The following is an 18,044-nucleotide window of genomic DNA, read 5'->3' as shown; positions in this document are numbered from 1 at the left end:
TAAACTTCACCTCTCAGAAGTGTTTGGCCCTTTTAAAAAAAAGAAAAAGGGTTGAATTGACCTTCTGAAAAAGTGCCTGAATGTAAATGGAGCCCATAGTGCAGCTAAAAGCTGCTGTTTTTCCAGCCCTGTTTGTTTTGGAGCATTCTGTCTTTATTTGCTTTATCAGCACACAGAGCAGCTCCCAGCAGGCCCCTCACCGCCACTGCAGCCTGCACTCCTTTATCGTCTCACTCCTTCTTCCTCCTCCGTAACATCTCTTTACCCTCCGCCTGACCTCCTCTTTCCTCCTGTAATATTTCCCCTATCCTTCTGTTTGAGTCTTCCCTCATTCACCTCCTTCTCTCTCACCCCGTGTCTGCGAAGCTCGGTCGCCCGCCCGCTCTCTGCCTGCACAGTGTCTAATTGACAGCTTAGACCCCTGCTTGAACCACCGGCGTCCCGTTTGGGCTCCCCGCCTCCTACATCTGAACCGTCTCACGTTTTGGGCAGGTACTCGCACTAATGACAGCCATGTTGGAAACGTCTTTGAGTTATTTTGGGTCCGGGACGCCAGCTGTTGTTTACTGCGTCCTTTGGGACAAACAAAGCGCGGAAAACTTGATTTAGACAACAGTTTGTTGACTTTTCCCCCCAAATCAGCTTCAAAGGGTTTGTTTTTCCGCCACCAGTGTCTGTATGTCAACATTTAAAACCAGCAGGACACTTTGTCTCAGATGTGATCTTAAAGATTAACGTCTACATTCAGCTGGTATCTCAACATCTTCCTCTCAAGCTCTTTTTATTTCATAAATTAAAGAAAGAACTGCCAGATCATGAATACAAGTGGAGTAGTTTCTCTTTGGATGTAGAATAACCAGATCAGTCATCTTGACAGTTATCTTCAGTCAGTCTTTCTGTTCTTCTAATCACAAGGCTTCTGTTCTGGACCCAATAGAGCTGAAGAAATCTATCAAGGCATGTTTTTTTATGTTTTATTCTTTTTGGAAGAGCTGGAATAGGTAGATTCTGCTTTTGGTATTTAGTTGGATCACTCTCTGAAAATTATCTATTTTTCAAACCCGCTGGGTTGCTGGAGCCTATCCCAGCCACTGTTGGGTGAGGGCGGGGTAAAACCTCAACAGGTCGCCAGTCTGTTGCCAAATCACACACTCACACTCTCACCTAGGGGCACTTTAGAGACACCAGTAGGCATCTTTTTGGACTGTGGGAGAAAACACGCATAGATTTGGTAGATGTGAATACAGGTTCATCTCACTTTGAGCAGTGCCATAAACCACATGCGTTGTAACTTATTTATGTGTCATTTTTCACACTGTTGTCTGAATTCGAATGAAACCAGGTTATGTCTTGAACAGATTCATACTTTGCACGATGTCACTGTTTTCAGATTTAAGTTCAATGAAGGACAAGAGGGTAATGAGTAAAATCACTTAATTTCAATTTTGATCTAGTAACTAAGTAAAGTAATCAATTACTTTTTAGAAGTAATTTACCCACAATCAGAATTAAAAAAAGTCCACTGGGAACAATTTGAAAATGGATCAAAAGATGATCGTAGTTGGGAGAGAAAGGTTCTTTATAAGTGAAAGTCTTCATTAACAGTCACCTGATTTTAACATGGTTGTTAGACTGCCTAAAAATAGGGAAAATGTTTGGAAGTGCTGGAAGATTTCAATCATTATAAAAGAGTTCAAACTAAAGTTTATTTGAGGACTAATGTGGTGTGCTTAATGAGAGCTCTCCAGAGTCCAAATGCATGTTTCTACATAAAAATATCAAACATTCCTGCATTTTTGAGTATTTTTAAAGGCTTTAATTGCCTCTATAAAAGAATAAAAATGTCGATTTTTTTTCCAAGTTAAACATCCGGGCCAAAAGAAACCCGACTTAAACCGCTGTTTCTAGTTTAAGATCTCAGGAATGACTTTACAAACACGTTTATAAATGGCCAATAAAACAGTTGAGGTTTGAAAAGTTAGATTCTGGGTTGAAGATTTCTTTTTAAAAGCTCCATCCCCAATGAAGGTTCTTTTCTGAGGAGATGGTGGTGGAAGGAATCCATTTTTTTTTTTTTTTTTCAAAGCTGAAACACCAAAAGCCATAAAAATATATTCTTGGAATCATCTGGTAAACGTACAGTCCGGCTCATGATGGAGTTGCAGACGTGTCGCACCTCTAACCCCCCTGATCAGCGGGGAGCAGAAGATGAATTCCCCATGCGGGTCGCCTGCATGTCATCTGCACATCTGCTCGTAGCTGCACGCCGCCTCACGGCGCATTAATAAACCCCAGCGCTCCGCTGTGTTGTGGTCACTGGCAGCGGCGTGCTGCGGTGCTGCAAAGCAGGCGGCGGGCAGATACAAGCTTTTGGTTTTCATTTGATTCTTGGCCCTGCAGCCAGAATGTAAAATGAGTTCCTTGTTGCGATGGCTCTTACCGTCTTCCAGCTGGAGACGCAGTGATATGGCGGGCTGCAGGACACACGCTTGTGTAGAAACAGAGGGCGAAAGAATAAAGAAAACAATCAGATTGAGATGTTTTAGTCCTTTGAGGTGCACTTTCAGTAGCTGCCGGATTGTCGGATGATAACCTCTGAATGCGACCGTTGACCTCCCGGCCGTGATGTTCAGTGTATCAACTGTCATCGTGTTCTGAACTTATAAACGTCAAAGGGCTTTTGCAGTATTTCTAACATTTGTTGTATCAAACAAACGATTGATCAAACCAATAAACAAAGTTTATTTTCATTGCAACAAGTACTATAGAAGTGCAACAGTTGCCTCATCAGTAAAAACCTGTCTTCTTCTGTTTGTTCTCAGTTCGACTCAAACTATCATTTGTTTTTGGCTTCTGTTTGTTTAACTCGTGTTAGGTCTTGGACCTTTTATTTCTTATCATGAACTCAACAATAGAAGGTAAAAAGCAGTTTTCTTATAGCATTTGATGAACCCCACTGAGATGTTCATGTGCCAAAAACCTCCATCAGAACCAAAGACCTTCTTCTCCCCTAAACTTTGAATGTAATTGAGTTGGACGGACGTTTGTCAGCATGGTGTGTTTAGGAGCCGCTGATGACCTCTGACCTCTGAAGTGATATAAAGATTCAGTGATGAGGTAAAGAGAGGTTAGATAGCCAATGACAGACAGCTGTCAACGTTGGCTGTTTTTCTCCATGATGGTTCAAACCACTTTTGATGCCTCTGTTGACCTTTGACTTCTCACTAAATGGACCAAACTACTTTGTGTCTGGATCCATCCCCGAAGTTTAACGCTTCACTTGATAAGATATTTCAAATAGCTGTTATCCAGCAAGTGAACTTCCATCAAAAAAGTGAACGATCTGCATTTTGTTATTTCTCCTTTAAAAATATTAGATTTCTGGTACATTTTGAGATTATTTACAAAGCAAAACTAGTCATTCAACACATTTTTGTTCAAAAGGTTTTATGTTCTACAGGTTTTATGTTTGAAGTCTAACTAGAGGTGGTGTTGTGGTTATAAGGGTTCTCTAGAAGAAACGCCAAAGAGTTTTTGTGGACAATTGTTTATCATGAACCGTCCTTAAGGAAACTGAAATATTTGGACAAGAGCATCACTTCCATTTTGTCCAGATGTTGAATCTCTGGAATGCCATTTAAGGTTCTGCTGTTGCTTAACAGAAAGCACTTTTATTCTTTGTAATTGAAAGACTGGTGTTGTGGGATTGATTTTTCTGTTGGGTCACACCAAGGACTCTAAGGAATGTAAACTCTTCGTCAGCGTTGCTCCGATTGCTGCTGGTGACTCCCTGAGCGCTTGGATCCGTTACAAGGAACAAATATGCTTCCTCAGATCTTTGGTGGCGTTTCTTGAAACCTTTTGACACCCACTGAAGAATGTGGATCCATTTTGGTTAAAATGCTTGGAATGTGATGGACAGAGGAGAGCCAGAAGTTGCCTTTCGACTTCCAGAAATGGGAGTAAGGATCGATAAATGTTTCATTCAGAAAAGGAGAAACTATTTGAAATCTAAATATTTCTACCGATACACAGGCCTGTTGCCTGTTTCTCAAATGCTATGTTCACTCCAGACTCGCAAACACACATTCAAGTGACCACTTCCAATAAAAAGTCTATAAAAAAGGCGCATTTATGCGTGTTTTGGGTTCTTTCACGTTCAATAATCTTGCTTTTATGTATCACTACCCTTTTTTTAAAGTCTGTTTTAGGGTTCTTTGTAGAAAACGTGAACACGCGATGAAAGGTAAACCAGTTGAAGTCTAGCCCATAAGGGACTCAGATTTGGTAGTGAAGTATGGGTAGTGTCCTTTTCAATTAAACAAGGGGCCAACTGTTTGAAAGTGGATCATGAACTTGATCATAAAAATTCGGTTTTTGCCCAGACGGAGATATGACACAGTCTTTCATAAATCCGAATACTGCTATGAAAGAAAAAGCCTGGAGCAAGATTGGCGATATTTGCACTGCTTTAATATTTCACACCAATCCTATTCCAACTGTAGGTACATGTGCAAGTATCGGGTAGCGATAGACCTGCGTGAACTACATATGCTAAAAGTGCATTCAAGATAGCGCAAGTTTGGAATGTGCCTCACATGCCCGTGTCTACCTAGCTCAAGAGTTTAGTCTTTTAAATCCTGGAATATTCCTGTCGGAATTCTCTGGATTCCTGAAACCTGCTTGTCAGCGGCAGTAGAAGGAAAACAGTAACGTCTGAGCTGGTGGATGGAAGCTGATGATTGATAGATTGAAAGTAGTCTCTGAGATGGACGGGTGCCAAAGTGGCTGCTGTTCCTGATACAAAAAAAAAAAAAGATCCCGTCCACTTTCCCTGCTTTTAGTGACCTCTAACCTTGTCAGCTTGTGGAGGAGATGGAAACTCGGAGAGCCGTTTGGAGCCACAAACACCGAGGAAGATTAGTGAGGCAATCGCTTTTAAGAGACTATCTCCTTTAGTCGTTTCTACCTCCTGATTATTGTCTTCCTCATCGTAGAAATGTTACATAATCACAGCGACGGGGTGTAAACATGATGAATTGTGGGTGACCCTGGCTATTAGCAACAGGCAATTCCCAGGCGCTCCCAACCAAATAAATCCTGCCTACAGCTGAAATAACCATTAACAATGCTGCTAAATGCCGAGGGAGGGGTATGGATGGAGAGGGGATAGACCTTGAGAAGGAAAGTAAGGAAGAGGATGGAAAGAGTGGATGGGGAAGGACCAATGCAGATGGAGGGGAGGTGTGGAAAAAACAATCTCTTTTCGAGGGAGGGACGAAGGCGAGGATCGATGGACGGAAACTTGGTGGTTTAAAGGTGAAGCGAGAGAAAAAAAGGAAGAAGAAATGTGACGGAAACACATCGCTCTGTTTTTTTGGCTCTGTGGAAGAATAAGAGGAAGCAATAATCTCCGAGTGTGTGTGCGTTGCGAGGAGAAGGGAGCGATAGCACGGGGGAGGTCATGGCGAGGTGACGGGGGGGGCGAGACAGAGAGAGAAAAGTTCAGGGAGAGGTGAAGAAAGAGACCTTGCGTTTTCGGCTGGTGTTTGTGCAGGGTGAATTCAGGGTCAGGTGTGTGTGTGGGGGGGAAGATCTGCTGCTCGCGTGTGCCTCTTTTTGTTTTTTGGGAAGCCCGCACTCTTCATTTCCATCAATCCCGTTGGCGTCTCCTCATCGCTGTCCTCCCTTCTCGTAGGATGGTGCCAACGGTTGCCCCCGCCCAGCCAAGCTAGTCATTCCTTTTTTGTATTTACTCTGCTTCGCAATTGGAAAGTCCTCCTAAAGTTTTAATACATACTACACTTATTATTTAGTGCCTATAGTTTTTGTCATTTTCTTGGTCATTTAATACCTATATATGGGAGTTTTAGCTAAAAATGTCCGTCTTGAAACTGCTTTATGAGTGGATATGAGTTGTCTGGGGGTGAAAAATGATCAAAATGATTAGGACGACGCGCCAGTGGCCAGCACAAAAAATCAAAATTATAGATCAGTCAGTGAACATGTAGAGTCACAGGTAGTAGTGACCATGTATACTACAAGCAACAGTGAAGTGAGATCCAGGCGTGTCGTACGGATTTTCACATTTTCATCCACCCTCAAATCCAGTAAATTACGCATGGCGCCCACTAGTGCTGGTCACGTGATAAGTGCGCTCGCCTGACTGTTATTAAACTGTTATTAAATGTTGGTAAATTAGAAAATTAGACGGCCTGAGCGTAGTTTGTGTGGGCATCCTGGGAGCACTTGCACATCGCTTGCGCGCATTCAGTAAGGGTCCAGTACTCGTACCTTACTAAAGACAAGAGTGTGGCATAAGAGCGTCATATGACATTGTCACTCGTATGTCATAAGTTTCGGAAGAACCTTTGAAAAGAGCACCCCGGCATTTCGAAAAATGTAACTCTAAGATGATCAAAATCAAGTCCAGCGACCAGCTTGTTGCGTATGTTGGTAAATGGTTAATGGCGTGTTCTTGGTAAATACTTGTTTAGCACTTCTCTACCTCCCTTGAAGGCCCAAAGCACTTTACAGTCACAGTCCCAAACAAAAACACACCCACACACTGATGGCGCCTCTGCTGTCGAACACTGGCACCAACCTTCCACAAGAGGCAAAGTAAGGTATAGTGCCTTGCCCCTTGCCCAAGGACACTTCGACATATGGGCGGGCAAGGCGGTAATCGAACCTGCAATCTGCCAATTGGGAATACACCGTCCTACTGCTGCTCCACGGCCGTGTAAAACTCTGAAATTAAACCCTTTAGGAACTTTCTTCACTATCAAATCATTAGCTTATTCAAATGTGCGGTCATATTTGTTAAAATTCGCAGGAACGCGACTTTTTCCTGGTCTTAGGGGCTCTGACCTCTTTGTGACCTGCAGGGATCCAAGCCTGGATCAGCATATTTCTCCGCTGTGTTTGTAAGGCTCCTAGACTCTAGAGATGTTTTTAAAAGTTGAACAAAATGATAACGGAGTCAGTAAATTCAATAAAAGCAAGATGTTTAACTTCTGAAAATGTTTTCATTTCATGTTTTCAGTTTCCTCAGAGGCTGAGGAATAAAAGCGCAGAGTTTTCCAGAAAACCCTCAGGTTTAAGACGACTTTCATAAATGAATCCACTTGTCTCAATGGGTTGATCCCGCTCACGTCCCACCTCCTTCACCTTCATCGTCTAACACTCGTCTATCCCAGTCTTGCTCTTATCGCTTTTCCCCTCCGCCTCTGTGTTGTGGGTCCTCTTCATCTCTACTCTCCAATTTTCTCCTTCTTCCCCACATGTGGTTTTGCTCTGCGCCCCTCCCCTCATTCTCCTCCTCTCATCCCCGCTCACATATGGTTTCTTTCTCTGGTTCTGTATGTGTTTGGTGTTACCCAGAGTTCACTGGGGCTCCCTGCGCTCATATATATGTGTGTAGGCTTGCGGGGCTGCCTGTCAGGCATGTTTCTGAGTGTCTTAGGCAGAGTTCAGCAGGGCAGTGGCGGGTTATGCAACAGTTTGAAATGTGGGTCATCGTGCCTGCAACCCCTCCTTCCGTATTCTACTAAGATTCATTGACCCACATGTTAAAATGGCACAAACCGGGCAATATATTTGGAATACCAAAAATGTCACAACTGGGTCAGCCTGGCAAGAGTATGTATAATTCCACTGCTAAGTTTGTTTGTATAGTCCCGCTTATGTTCTTAGACGGTTTATAATTACTCCGTTTATGCATTGTTCCTTTAGCCAGCATAATACATAAAGTAGCTAACCCATGACTTGAAGTTGCTCAAGAGAGGCTCCCCATTGAGATTCAGTTTCCTCTAAATGTTTCAGAAAGTTCACAGGCATCCAAATAGGAATCAGTTCCACAACTTCTGCTTATGTTCTTCAGATCAATTTACAACCAGGAAGCCTAAAAATGGAAGGCCAGAATACAAGATGTCTTACTTTTTTTTTTTAACAGAACAGCTTTGGTTGTTACTTAAAAGCATGTCTTTAAGTAGAATTAAATAGGAATCGTTATGCTGCATTTTATGTCAGAATACGTTGGATTGATAATAAGTGTACAAATGGTTGAAGCACTTTGTGTTATCAGGCATAAAAAGTGCTTTATAAAAAGAGGTTGGTTGGTTAAGTCATTGATTGGTCTGACTGATTTGTTGACTAGTGGGTTGGTTGGTGGATTGATTGATCAATTGATTGATGAGTTACAATAGTTCAAAGACCATGGGTTATTAGCAGTCGCTGGCCGCAGCTCTAGTGTTAAATGTTTAAACAAATGTTCACTCCATTTGGTTAAAGCTGTTTCAACTTTGGAAAAGTCCAATAAATTTTGTTCAAATGAAGCGGGATCTTCGCCTTCCACCAACCTTCCTTTAGTTTGGTTTGTCGTCACACCTGGGTGAATCCAACACCAACAGACTGCCCGTTCAAAGGCAACAATGAGCAAAACAAGTTCTGTCCAGGAAGGGAAGAACCACCTCGTCATGTTATAAAAGGTTCCTGCACCCACAATGCCTTTACTGACGAGGCGTTTCCAACTACTTTTAACTTTTGTGGCCATCAAAGTGGGAAAGTTGCCGTTGAAGACATGGACCAAAGCAGACCCTGAAAGATTGCAGTGGCATCATAACAAAACCGGCCACCGTCGCCTTCAGATCAAATCAAGAAAAGTTCTTTGAATACCAAACGGTCAATCCCGTCTTCATGTCTCTCAACTGACTTTTCTGTCTCTCAGACTATAGACGTCAGATTACGATTTAAAGTAATTTACTGATCTGTTGTTAAACTCTAAACCACTCAAAGGCTTTTGGATCATCTGGAAGAGGTCTATTGTTCCCAGAGTTGGAAAGAAACCAGTCCAAGAAGCCTTTCTGCGCTCCAAACATCTGAACACGCTCTCAAGCTCCGTAATTAAAGTCAAGAATCCAAACATCTGTGATTCCATCTGCCTTTTATTACGCTTCTAATCAATTTACTGCACTAAGTACATCTCCTTCGAGTGTGGCTCTCATTAAACCTGGATGTAAGGCTCTGTTTAACTCTGTCATCCTGTCTTTGCAGTTACTGGACCTGTTCACGCAGTGGGATTGGTCAACATATCTAGTGGACTATGGGAAACCCACTTGCAAATACCTGAGAGTCAACCCACACATCTCACTGGCTCTCCTGGAGAAGTGAGTTGTCACTTATTCATGACGATCTCCGACAGATAGACCTGTTCCTTTGAGGCTCTCACTTCTCTTTATTGGCTGAAATGCCAAGTCGTCCTTGTCCATCTTTTTCATCTCCTCATCTTAATCCTGCAGAAAAAACAAACCATGACTTGTTGCACCTGCACCTCCAACCACTTCTCTGCTTTTAGGAACCTTGCCCATCATTTCATCTGCCTTAGCTTCTGTTTTCTGTCTCCTGTCCTTCCTGTCCGTCGTGTTTTAACAGGTTGCAGAAACCGTGAGTATTGTGTGTGTGTGTGTGCGTTTGATGCAGGCGTGTTCTTAAACACTTCTCTAAGTAGGTGTGTGAACTCTCAGCCGCAACGTATTTAATGGTTAACACACTCCATGAAACAGAAAATAAACTTGTCTTGGTGGGATGTTATTGCGCCAACACCACCCACATCCCCATGTATCTGTGTTCCATCAGTGATGGAGGCTGAGCTGATATGGAAATAATGATGAGAACCACATCCGCAAACGCACAGCCTGCATGAAAGGAAATGTTTTGTTTAGAGCCTTCGAAGTTTCTCACAGATTTGCCCTCAAACGTGAACTCCAACATTGATCGGAGGAGACGCACTCCTCATTGCCGCTGAGCATTTTCAGAACAAGCTTCATACGTTTCTTATGAATCAAGGCAAAGGGGGGTTAGGCGTCTCTGCTGTAAGGCCTGGGTATTGAACTCTTGACCAATAAAATGGCCAATGGTTACCCAACCCACTGACTCACAGCTACTCTTTGAGTTTCTGCCGTTTCCATGCACAACAAGTAAACCATCAAAATCTGATTTCTTAACTCGTCAGTTTTTTTCGGTGTCGCATAAACTGGTTATCCATTACGTCAGGTATCCAACAATAAAATATGGGATTATTGCGAACACAACCCAAAAAAGATGATATATCCCAGCATGCATATACATTCATCCATTTTGTTTTGTTTTTCCGTCCGCATGTGTGTGAATTTACCCAATTTTATCAAGTGCCTGTCCCATGCCCTCAAGCGGTTTCAGTGCCTATGCGGTTTTTGTTGCGGTACTTCCAAAAAAATTGCAAATTTTTATTATTTGTAAACATTAAGTGTGACGAAGTAGCATGACAGAGTGATGGAGTCCACTTGAATGTTCCCAAGATGTTTTCTTTTTTTTTTCTTTTTTCACATACACTGAAGTAAACACGAATGTCATCGCCATGGCAACAAACTTTTTTCAGAGCGTTGTCCACGTCACTCTGACCCATCAAGTCGCTAAATTGGAATCAAACTTTCAGTTGTTTCGCCTTTGCCTCGTAACTGATGCTCCACACGCCCTCTAAGCCCCACCCATCCATACATGATCCCGCCCACAATTGCTATAAAGGTGAAATGATAGGTTAGAACTGTGTGGCAAAACTGAATAGAATACAAGTGATTGACATGTCTGAAACAACAAAAAATCCCCCAAATCTGTGTTTTTATACAGTAGCGGTAGGATCGTATACGTCTGTATTGGTACCATCTTGGCACACACTTCCTACCCATTGCTACGTACCCAGAGTGGTGTTGGGTATTTGGGTATCGAAGACAACCGCTGTTTCCTACTGTATAAAGAGCTAACACCATCATCATTGTCACATTTGCATAAATATTAGTTCCCACATTAGCAAAGATCATTCAAAGGCCATCTGTGCCGCCATCACACACTGATGGTGGCTCTGTTGCCTAATACTGGCACCAGCCTATAACCACCAGGAGTAATGTGAGGATCGGTGTCTTGCGCAAGGACACCTGCAATCAAATCAATCCACTCTACCTCTGCACCACAGCAAGGGACTTCAAAATGTTAAAAGTAATCAGAAATTTGAAAGATACACATTTGTATGTGTAGACAACAATTTTTTTTTCCCAAAAATTCAAATTTCCCAAGTTATATTACAAAAATATTCCTCCCAAGTCTTGCTGACATATAAACGGCTCTGCTTGGTTTCTTCTCTTAGTCTTTCCACTGAGCATGCTCACAGTTTGTGTGGATTTCCATGTGGCGCACCTTGGTTTTCGGCACATACAGTAATCGTTAACCCAGTGCGTGTCTTCACACGTTGTCCATTCTTCTCCGTTTCCAGGATGAAGGAGACGAGCAGGAAGAACAACGTCTTTGCCCAGTTCAGGAAGACGGACCGAGACAGACAGAAACTCATCGACACCATCATCAAACAGCTACGCAACCTCATCACACAACAGCAGGCCTGAAGCCAGCCTCATCACCAGACTGCCAAAACTGGTCCTTGAAATCTACAACCCTGCTGGTTTTCCCGGCTGTCCAGGCTTTAACTCGTGGATGTAAATGACTGAACTCACCAGATGCAGATTAAAAGCAGACCCGGGATTTCTGGTAGATGAGAGCGGTGGTAAATGTCAGCGACCAGGATTGGGCAGCCCTGCGTCCAACCCGATCAACAGAAGACAACACATGCACCTTAACTTCAGAGGAACTCCAACCAGATCTTCTGGAAATATCCCTAAAAGACTTTTACCTATGAACTGCTATTCATATCTGGTCTAAATAGTTTAGTTCAGAGTATGATCTTCTAGTGTCCCCCATGTTGGTCTGGACTTGGCTAGAGGCTTTCTCTAAACCCATTAATCAAATAAGAAAATTTAAAAAACAAGCAGAAAAAAAGCTAAAAAAGCTATCTTTAAATACTCTCGGTTCTTCTACAAAAGCTTTTAGGGATCTATAAGGATCCATCCAACAAATCTTCCAAGGTTCTCCCAGTGGTGGAACTAGTCCTTGCCTCTGTTGTTACTTGTCTCTGGACCCGTGCTCGATAGGACTTTGAGAGCCACTCATAGCCTGGGCTTCTAGTCTCGAAATGTAGAGGTTGTTGAGTTCCTTCCGACGCGATCCAGTTCAGGTCAACGTCGCCCATGAAAACTCTATCACATTGTCCGTTAACACTCATGACTATCCTTGGATGCCATTGGGTTTTGGGTATTCGTTGGTCATCTTGGAGGCAAACTAACAAACCTTTAAGTTCTTTTGACTGAACCGGCTGCTTTTGTTCTGTTGCATCAAATCGATCGTCTTCCAATCAAACGTCCTCCTCGAAGCAGCAAGAAAAACACTGAATTTGAAGCCGAGTAACAAATAGAGAATCTTGGTGCAACATGGCCACTATTTTCTTCCAAAAGGGACCGGCTTTTTTTTGTCTTCTTTTCATTTGTGGTTGTGTGGTGTTGTTATGTGCGCATTTTATTGTCCTAAATGCCAACTTTTTATCCCCCAGTTAAGAGCTTTTGCCTTCAAAACTTGTAAAATACTTTCTGATCTGAAGCCAGGTGTAGCAGTTGAGAAAAGATTTCAAAAGCATTCTAACATCTGGAGCTGCTTCATGCAAAAAACTCTAACTCATCACCTGCAAATACTTGAATGGATGCTCAGATCTGGCAACTTCAGATTTATCTGGAAGTTTATACACTTTAAAAAGGGCGTCTTAGGTTTGGATGGTAACGTGATGGTGTCTCACGTGTTTAAAGGGGATGTTGTCCAAACCTGGCAACCGGTTTTCTCTTTTCACAAAAACTTTGTTGGAATGGAAATATCGCCGCCAAAAAAGTATTCATCTTATGTCATTTAAAAGGTGGCAAAAAAGGGGGGATGCTTCAATCTGGCAACCATTAGGAAGCTATTCCACAGAGCTTCCCAAAAGCACAAACCTTTTCCTTCCACTCTAGATTATGTCTCTACTTTTTTTTGGCTTTTTTGGGTTTGTTTCGTGAACTTGGGTGCAATAAAGGTTTTGGAAAAACGCAGCGCTTCCTAAAGGGATTCAAACCTGCGGTGTATCAAAGGGAAACCGTCCACCGCTGCCCATGTTTGACCCCATGAACATTTGTCACTTGCTTTTCTACCACGTTGTGTCAATCTTTTTTAGGAGTTTTTTGTGTTACAAAGGGAAAAGGGTTGTTTTTGAATGTGCCTTTGCTTTTTTATTTTCCTGCCGATGTCGTAGCAACGTTCGGACTCTGGACACAGTCGCTGAATGTTTACACCACTCAGTTCCTAATCAAAGTATTCCATCATCTCATGAGGTCAAACCTTTTTTTGGGATTTAAAAGAAATATTTCATTATGAAGCTTAGGTGTTTAATTGCCATCTTAATTATAACTTTTTTTTAAAATATTTTTTGTTATAATTTTTTCAAAATTGTCAAAATTTCTTGTTGTTTTTTTTATTTTTAATAAGTATTTTTACTTTTTTTTATTTGTTTTCTTTCTATTAGGTTTTTTTTCTTAAATACTTTTTTTTAATCTTGAACGTTATACATGTATATGTTTTTGTTGTTGGTTAAAGTTTTCCTAAATTATCCATTTTTTTGTTTGTTTTTCAGAAACATTCTCTAAAACATACATTTATCTCCCATCTAATTTTCTTTTTTCCTACGTCAGTCTGAGCTGGTAGAAAACTCATCAGGTAATGTTTTTTGTTTGGTTTATTGAGTCCTGGTGGGGCAGGTTTGTGTCCAGAGTCTCTGCAGACGTTGCTGTTTGGCAGACAGAAGCACTGTACGCGCTCGTCTATTAAAACCACTAATAAATATGAGAAATTCTGTGATAAAATGCCAAACAATGAAGTGTATTGAATGGAAAACGGTCTGTTTCTCTGCTGTTTTTGGTAAATGTCTGTTTCATGAGACTGTTTCTCTCCTCTCTGCACAGTGTAAACATGAAAATGGTCCAAACCGGAGTAGGGAGCAGCAGAAAAGCCTCATCCTGATGGAGAAGCAGCTCTGTTTACTTTACAGGAAGGAGGTTTGTTTGTGGCGCATCAGTTCATTAACAGCCGCTGATCCACAGCAACACAAACTGTTGGCTTCAATCTGGAGAAGAAAAAACAAAAAATCCTTTTTTTTTCTTCTTTTTCTTCACTTCCTCTGAACTTTCTTTGTTCGTGCTTCAAAACGTTCCTGAAAGTCCAGGTTTTCCCAGAAGTCTCCGTCTGCTCTGCGTCCTCCACAAAACGATGACGGGGTCGCTCTAGATGTCGGCGGTGGGTTTGAACCCTCGCAGGAGCTGGTTTGTCGATCGGCTCGAACGTTTCAAACGAGATTTTAAACAAAAGTTTCATCTCTATGAATGTTTGGGGAACCTCAGCTGGTTCAAACTCCGATCATCCTTTGATCTATTTTCATTTATGATAATGTCGCTTTTAGACAAAATGAAAATCTTGTATCGTTTTCTTGGACATAGTTTCTGAAGAGCGGCAGCAGTTCATCAGACCTTTCAGTTGTGGGCAGGACCGTTGGCACTGAGAGTTCTCTGTTTACACTTTCTGCTGGGAACTTACTGCCCCTCATACCCCCAACCTAACATTAGTAGTATGAAAAATGACGAGTAATATTTTCATGAAACTGGAAGTCATCAGTTATGTCTTTAGAATCTGACACAGAGTAAATTGTTGAGGTCCCAGAATCAAGCCCTGAGGGACTCCACACCACAAAGTCAATCCATCTGTATTATAATCCTCAATAGAAACGACACAACTCACTGTTCCAGGGCTAAAATTTGGGGTAAAAAAATGCACATCAAATCATCGTTCCGATGAACTTTCACACAAATTGAAGATGATAAATGTCTAGAGTTAAATGTTAATCCATAAATTACATCTCTGCAGCTTATAAAACGACATGTTAACCAACCACGCATTAGAAAGTCTACAACCTCACACTCTCCTAAGTCTTTGGTGTTGGGTGAGATGAATATGAGGTGATATCAGGTCTGGTTGCCCTTTAGGCTTTTCCTCCCACTTCCTGTGAGTTCCACTTCACTCATTTTCTAGTCTAAAATGATCATTTAGCTCTTGATGAGGCCTGTCTTTGTTACAGGATCATCCACCCATCCTCTAACGGTTCACCATCTCTGAGATGAGACGAAAACTTTTCCAATGATCCACAGGAAGCAGCAGTTGACGAGATGTTTTTAACAGGTTCTTGATGCATTTTTTCTGAAAATAGAGGACATTTATAAAGATTTAAATTGCATTTCTGAGTATTTCTTTATTCAAATGGTTGTGAATCAGGAGCAGACTGCTCCATTCTGATGCATCCTCTTGCAGACAAATGGATCTATTTGGAGTCTTTGTTTTCCTCGTCTGAGCTGCTATTTTGGTTCCCAACCGGACGGCTGGACGGCTCCAAAATTGGTCGCCGTTTTTGTTACTCCGCTAATGCTAGGTTGGGAGTGCGAGGGCCTCTAAGCTAGCAGAAGAGTGTGTATACAGATGGATGATGGGAAGTAAGGCCAGGCTTACTCTGCACCAACAGCTCTGTCAACAACGCAGAGGCGATTTTATGAAAAACTCCTGCCGCTCGGCAGAAACTATGTCTTAGAAAACTAAAAACTGGCTAAAAGCGGCATAATCATAATTAAAAGGCCGCTTTTACAATATATCCAACGTTGATTGGAGGAAGTTTTTTTAAGCACAAAGAAGGAGATGAAGGACGAAGACAAACGTTGTCCTAAATGTTTATTTCTGAGTCTTTGTAGGCGCCTGTCGAAGCTCCGACTAACATTTGAAAGCGGATTCCGACAGATACCCTGGCGGGTGTCAGACTCTGCGCTCCTGGATGTTACCACCGGTTTTCCAGAAGCCTTCTTCAAACAGAGTCTTGAAAATGTCAGACAGAAGCGATGCTGCCGGGTAAATTCCAGGACAGACAGAAGCAGGATGGTAATGAACAAGATGGGTGGAGGTGGAGCCGGTGTTCGGACTTGCACGAGGTTCATCACAACAAACAGGAGTGGATGACACACCAAAGAACAATCCTCTCCATTCAGCTCCTACCATGGGCCAACGAAAGGACGGAGCTTTTCGACACTTGCTGTCTTCGCGTATTTACATTCTTCATCTCTGCAACTCCTCCTCGGAGAAATCGGGGACAAAAGACTTTCACTGGTCTGTGACGGATCACAGGTTGTTTACCCGGAGTTGTGTTCAGGTCACCTAATCTGGGAGCATCTTATCAGACCTGCATGTTTGTCTGAACTCGACATCAGGAAACCAAAATATTGACTGGGTGGGTCTCCTCAGGACCAAAGTCGGAGGTGAGGAGGAGGAGTTGTGCAACTGAAGGAGAAAAGCGGTGATCTTGTGTTTTGGTGTCAACGTGAGACCCTTTGACACAAGTTTGAACCCCAGGAGAGGATGAAAGCTGATTCAGAGATGGAACCAAAGCTAAGATTCTGTTGATGGAAACTTTCCTGGTGAAAATCGGATGTTTTTTTTCACTAAAAACGACAAGATTCTTGGCTGTGAGACTCCATGATCTGGTTTTTTGTGTGTGTGCGCATCACTCACTGCCACAGACGCACACAGTAGTCTAATGAAGACAGATGGGACAGCACACACACGTCTCCTGGCATGCCTGTTACTGATGAGCCCAAGAGGTCGAAGGTTATAGAAACACCAGCTGTGTGTGTTTGTGTGTGTCCTCCACTCCCTTTGTTGTTGTTAAAAAGCAGCATCACCACTTAGAATTCCAACTATTTACACAGTTTTAACACTTTAAAGGTAACGTTGTCTTAAAAATGCTACAAATTCCTTTATTTACTGGAAAGTTTTCTAGTTGAAAGAGAGCCAATTTATATCCATATTATATATTATATATATATTCATAAATAATATATTTGTACGGTTATTACATTTGTCATTGGAATTAAATATATTTGTATCATCAGCAAACAAAACTATTTTTGATAATGGGGACACCTTTAAGCTGTCATTAATGAATGGGACCTAAAACCAAACCCTGATGGACGCAACAGCTCTCTTCTTTCTTTATTCCAAATCGTCTCTTTTGGGTTTGTGGACCGCGAAGCCTCCGACTTTATTCTGACAGCGTTTCGGAAACGCAGGGAGTGACTTATTACAAAAGTAACGAGCCATTTAACTGACAGCCGTAGTCCGTCTCCTAATGACGCTGTTTCCGATAAACGGCAGGTTTGAAGGTGTCGATGGTTTAAGACTCGGACTGTTCAGAGAAACCTATAACCACCAGTAGCAATGACCGATAGGCGGGCAGGGAGGGAACCAAACCGGCAATCCTCCAATCAGAAGTCAACCGCTCTACCTCTGCACCACGGCCGCCACAAATTAACAATGTAGTACGACTATATCTGTATTGACTCTGTTCTTATTATCCCTTGTGCTATCTTGTAGGGTCTAGATGACCCCACTCCCATGCCTCCAAGGCACGTTAACGTTGGGAGTGGGGTCATCTGGACCCCACAAGACTGTGCGCTGTACCTTTTTTTTTCTTCAATGATTTGTGATCTTCACTGGTGTCCATGGATTACATGAAATCCTTTATCCACCTTTGTCATGGTAGGGAGAACACGTCAATGTAAGGGTGGGGTCATGTTGACCCCATAAGATGGCACAAGGGTTAGACAACAGACGATCCAAGACTTTTACAATGTTTCCTCGATAGAAATAAATCACAGACGGAAATGCAAAAGCAGCTCCTCCTGCGGTAACCAGAGTGTTACCGCAGGTTGTGACACACACACACTCCTCAGATCACTGAGGATGACTCAGGGCGACAAACTCCCACGTCCACTCCACTCATCACAACAACAGAACACTGTGAACGCGAAGGAAAGCACCTTATTCTGCTCTCACCAACACCAGCCGCTTCCCAGAAATACTAACGACAATCAGTTAGTCAGTTTCCCAGCTGGTAAACACACACACACGCAGACTCACACACATTTGTTAAAGACGTTTGAAGCAGATCTGAAGCAGAAGTTGTCGTAGAGTCGGTTTAGGCTTTTACTTTGAAAACCTGCAAACACACAAACGTG

The 18,044-nt window shown here is 42.4% G+C and overlaps 1 protein-coding gene across 6 annotated transcripts in view; it reads left to right on the top strand.

The window, feature by feature from the left end:
- The window catches only part of LOC101175047 (exocyst complex component 6B), a 109,793-nt gene extending 93,301 nt beyond the window's left edge, over positions 1-16,492 (top strand). For 3 of the 6 annotated variants that reach the window (XM_023948961.1, XM_023948955.1, XM_023948958.1), the window contains 4 exons: positions 9,055-9,167; positions 9,433-9,444; positions 11,306-13,994; positions 14,162-16,492. In XM_023948961.1, coding sequence (XP_023804729.1) covers positions 9,055-9,167; positions 9,433-9,444; positions 11,306-11,432 — 252 coding nt within the window. In that variant the 3' untranslated portion in view covers positions 11,433-13,994; positions 14,162-16,492. The remainder of the gene's footprint in view (positions 1-9,054; positions 9,168-9,432; positions 9,445-11,305; positions 13,995-14,161) is intronic. The other 3 variants (XM_023948957.1, XM_023948959.1, XM_023948956.1) reach the window with 2 other exon arrangements.
- Positions 16,493-18,044: the final 1,552 nt, after the last annotated feature.

Source organism: Oryzias latipes, chromosome 18 (genome assembly GCF_002234675.1).
Source record: "Oryzias latipes chromosome 18, ASM223467v1".
NCBI lineage: Eukaryota > Metazoa > Chordata > Actinopteri > Beloniformes > Adrianichthyidae > Oryzias > Oryzias latipes.
The sequence above is the reverse complement of the archived record's forward strand: the minus strand, read 5'-3'. Positions and strand labels throughout refer to the sequence as shown.